Source organism: Dipodomys ordii, unplaced genomic scaffold (genome assembly GCF_000151885.1).
Source record: "Dipodomys ordii isolate 6190 unplaced genomic scaffold, Dord_2.0 Scaffold29, whole genome shotgun sequence".
NCBI lineage: Eukaryota > Metazoa > Chordata > Mammalia > Rodentia > Heteromyidae > Dipodomys > Dipodomys ordii.
In genome coordinates this window covers 6,458,578-6,462,950 of record NW_012267245.1, presented here as the reverse complement: position 1 = coordinate 6,462,950, position 4,373 = coordinate 6,458,578, and the positions used below count along the sequence as shown (strand labels likewise).

The 4,373-nt window shown below is 52.3% G+C and overlaps 1 protein-coding gene across 1 annotated transcript in view; it reads right to left on the bottom strand.

Annotated features, from left to right (window-relative positions):
• Positions 1–4,153, bottom strand: part of Arl14epl (ADP-ribosylation factor-like 14 effector protein-like) — a 6,157-nt gene extending 2,004 nt beyond the window's left edge. The window contains exons 1-3 of the mRNA XM_013016016.1: positions 4,148–4,153; positions 1,850–1,954; positions 996–1,135 (exon numbers count right to left, since the gene is read on the bottom strand). Coding sequence (XP_012871470.1) covers positions 996–1,135; positions 1,850–1,954; positions 4,148–4,153 — 251 coding nt within the window. The remainder of the gene's footprint in view (positions 1–995; positions 1,136–1,849; positions 1,955–4,147) is intronic.
• Between the last annotated feature and the right edge of the window lie 220 nt (positions 4,154–4,373).

Here is a 4,373-nt window from a genome sequence, read left to right as displayed (position 1 = left end):
AAAAAAAAAAAAAAAGGTTGTATAACCTTTTGCTCTTTCAGGCAATCAGCTGGTGACCGCCCAAGAATGAAGCCATGCAGCAAGATTATGTAACCTTTTGCCCTTTCTTATGGAGACTTTTTGCTATAAAAGTTTGTTATCCTCTGCATTAAATCGCACTCAGCACTCAGCAACCATTCCTCTTGTGTGTGAGTTGTCTGTTTGCCATCTCCCCATCCTATTCCAGGTTCCTCCCCTAGGTATCCTCCGTCGTCCCGACAGAACCCGGTCCGCGGCAAGAAAGGACTTTTGTAAAATAGAAATAGACACAGGAGAGTTCCACGAGTGTTAGAAGCCATTCTGCAGGGCGTCCTTCAGGACTGAGTTTCGCTCCCTGATCATCTTTCCCTGCTGTAACAACAGCTCCTAACGAACACGCGTTTGCACGTACATGACTCATCTAATAATCAAAGTCATTCCCAGGGTTGTTTCTCTTTCTAATGATACGACTTTGCTACTTACACTCACTGAAAGGAAATTACTCAAAACCAGAAAGGACTTTTATTTTTTTCTCATCAATTCCCAGTTTGAGATTCTGGTCTGTTTCTATTTCCTCCCCCTACACCACTTTTTGGGCTTGAACTCTGGGCCTGGGCGCTGTCCCTCAGCTCTTCAGCTCAAGGCGAGCGCTCTACCACTTGAGCCACGGCGCCACTTCCATTTTTCTGGTGGTTCATTGGAGATAAGAGTCTCACTGACTTTCCTGTCCAGGCTGGCTTTGAACTGCGATCCTCCGATCTCAGCCTCCTGAGTAGCTAGGATGACAGGCGTGAGCCACCAGCGCCCAGCTCAGGCTATTTCTTAAAGTTGCTAACTTTCAAATATGGGCTGCTTATTTCAAAAGAGATATATTTAAGTCGTGCTAAGAAGTAACTTAAAATGACTCGACTTTAAAATGCAAGAAATGAATGCCCGTCAGAGCGCAGCGAATCAAAGACAGTAAGTGGTCGTCTTACTTGTGCTTCACAGAAAAGTACTCGTTCATCTTGGACATCCTGGCTTTCTTCTTCTGCTGTCTGGTTTCGGGGTTGAAGTCTGCCACTTGGGGCCCGGGATTTTGGAAGGCCAGGCACCTAAGCTGACGCTCTATCTGTTGCTGCCCAAATGAAAGCATGAACAGAACGTTTGAGTAACTAAAACAAAAGACAACAGCACACGGTTTTATTCACTGTACATGCTTTCAACCCAAGCACGCTGGAGCTTGTAGACACGGGGTGTACATGGAGAAATAAACATGGATGGAAATTGGCTTAAATCACATCTGTCTTCCTTTCTCTTTGGGCCTCTCCTGGGGCTTGAACTCGGGGCCTGATCATACCCCTGAGATTTTTTTTTCACTCAATGCTCTACTGCTTGAGCCTCGGCCCCACTTCCAGTGTTTGTTTTTTGGATATTTTTTTTTTTTGGTAGTTCATTGGAGATCAGAGTCTCATGGACGTTCCTGCCCGGGCTGGCTTTGAACCTCGATCCTCAGATCTCAGCCTCCTGAGTAGCTGGGATGACAGGCGTGAGCCGCCGGCACCTGGCAAATTCCTACTTCTTTAAGCCCCTATTTCTCATTTTTTTGTGAAATGGATTAGCTGAGTTGGTGAAGTAGCTGGAAGCAGACGGAGGTGTGCTCTACAAACTGATCGAAGTCGAAGGAATATTCCAAGCCAGGAGGCAGTGAGTCGGGGGTGGTAGCCCCCCCCCCCCGTTTGAGGGGGGAGGGAGATCTCCCCCCTCCCGCCTTCCTTCCCACCAAACCCACCCACCCACCGGACGTCCCAAGGGCACGCTCCCCTCGGGAGTTTCTGTGGCCACGCCCTACCAGTTGCTTCTGTCCAATGGGGCAGCTCTTCTCGGGGGAGCCTCGGTCTGCGCGTCCTTCCCCCGCGGCCAGGCGTCTGTGTGAGGCCTCGCCCATCCTCAGCCCCTGCGGAAGAAGCGCACGGAAACGCGTGGACACGGGCATTTGCGTGGCTTCGCGTGGCTCTGGCGGACTCTTCTGCTCAAAGCCAGGCTTCCTGGAAAACCACGTCTGTTCCCCCCCACACACACACACACCCCAAACCATTCTGCAGGAACTCTCTGCTCCTGGGCAGAGCCATTGGTCCCAGGAAGCCTAAGAAAGAAAGATCCAGAACCCTTCCTTCCCCCTTCTTTTGGTATTCCTAAAGCAAAGGTGTCTACCCTGGGGCTTGAATGTGGACGTCACCCTGTGTGTCTTACTCTCTTCTAACTCGAGCGTTTCCTCCTGAGACCCTAACCTGACAGCCGACCCCCCCCCCAAGCTGTATCTGTGACTTTGCTGGCTGAAATCACAGCATTCCCTAACCCACACTTTTCCCTGCCTGACACAACTCCATTGCTCCTCCTCATTCCTTCAAAGCCATAGTCGTTCTGAAACCCGCAGCTAGATCGTATGTGATGGGTCATGATCAGACACCAGGGTCCCAGCCACAGCACGGTGACCGCTGCCTTTGAGTCCAGCTTGCTCCCTCTGCAGTGGTCAGACATCCTGGCGTCCGATCGAAAGCATCCTTCCGGGGTCCCCTCGGCTGCCCACAGCCCTGAGACCACACAGCTCCCCGCTCCCGGTGAACCCGTCCCAAAGCCCCGTGTCTAGCTGGCACCATGTTCCCGCCCGTGGCCGGAGCTGCTGCATTTGGTGGGAAAGCCACAGGTGTGCAGCCAGCCGCTTTGACAGACACTCTTACTTGGCGGCCCTCGGGCCTTATCCTCACCATAAACGGGAAATCTGAGCTGTGCCAGGGACCTGCTGGCTAAAATGTTCCTTTTCCTTCTATGGCCAGCTCTACAGGCCAGGCTCCTGTTAGATATCCAGCCTTTCTGGAGCACTGTCACACCTTCCTTTAATCCCGGCAAGCCCAGAACTATCACAAGGCTGGGGTTTAAGAAATATCCTGTGAATATCACATTTAACCAAACTTCCTGTGACAGTCACGGTTATAAGATTAAGAGTTTCTTTTTTTTTTGGGGGGGGGGTCCGGTCGTGGGGCCTGAACTCTGGGCCTGGGCGCTGTCTCTCAACTCTTCAGCTCAGGGAGGGTGCTCTACCACTTGAGCCACAGCGCCACCTCCAGTTTTCTGAGTGGTTTACTGGAGCCAGCCTGGGCTGGCTTTGAACCTCAATCTGCAGATCTCAGCCTCCTGAGTTGCTAAGATGACAGGCGTGAGCCACCACACCCGGCTTCTTTCTGTCTTATGTGGTGCTGAGGAATCGAACCCAGGGCTTCATGCACGCTAGGCGAGCGCTCTACCACCGAGCCACCTTCCCAGCCCACTGGCTTTGTTTTCCTTGGTGTGTGCACACTGACCCACACAGAGAGATCTCTGCCTTACTCTTCTTCCCAGGCCACCAATCCTGTCTGGCTTAGGCGTCATTGAGCCTTTGCTTTCTAAAGGCCTCAGCTGTGAGAAAGTCCTCCGGGGGAGGACTTGGGATGTGAGCCCCCCTCCCCCCCACCCTTGGGCAGAGCACCAGGGACAGACCCTGTGCTCACACTGGGGTTACTCCTACCTTTAGCACGCGTCATCAACAGTACGAATTTTTTTTCCTACGTGCCTCTAAAGATGGTTGAAAATTGTCCAAGCCAGAACCGTATTCTGGCTCAACTCTGGACCAAAAGTTGACCTCGAGTGTGTGTGTATGTGAGCATGTGCATGCCAATCCCGGGGACCGAACTCAGGGCCTGGGCAATTATACCTAAGCTTTTCTGCCCAAGGCGAGTGCTGGACCAGGGAGCCAGAGCTTCGTGCCTGGCTTTTGGGGCTCACAGACTGTCAGATCTGTCTGACTTCAAACCACAGTCCTCAGATCTCAGCCTCCTGAGTGGTTAACATGACAGGCGTGAGCCACCGGAGCCCGGCCGTCATTTCTTTCATACACACCCACATGCACCTGCGTGGCACAATACAAAACGGTATGAAGACAGAGACCATATCTTTACACTAATTGGAAAGTGCCTGAGAGATTCTGACCGTCAGCAAGACACAGCGGACCCCACAATTGCAGTAATTCACGGTGTGATGGGAGAAGTCTGGTGCGGCCTTCAACCAGCCCTGCCCCAAACCACATCTAAGTGGGTTCTGGCTTGTCATCTACCCGCATCGCGACACTCAGGTCTCCTGGCCGCGCACTCATACGCTTTCTTAGCCGTTTGAAGGATTTATAAGGAACAGAATCCTGTGTGCGTCCCCTGCCCAGAGGGAGGAGGGGAAAAGAAAGAGGACACTCGGGGGCTGGGAAGGTGGCTCCGTGGTAGAGCGCTTGCCTTGCATGCATGAGGATCTGGGTTCGATTCCTCAGCACCACATAAGCAAAAAGAAAA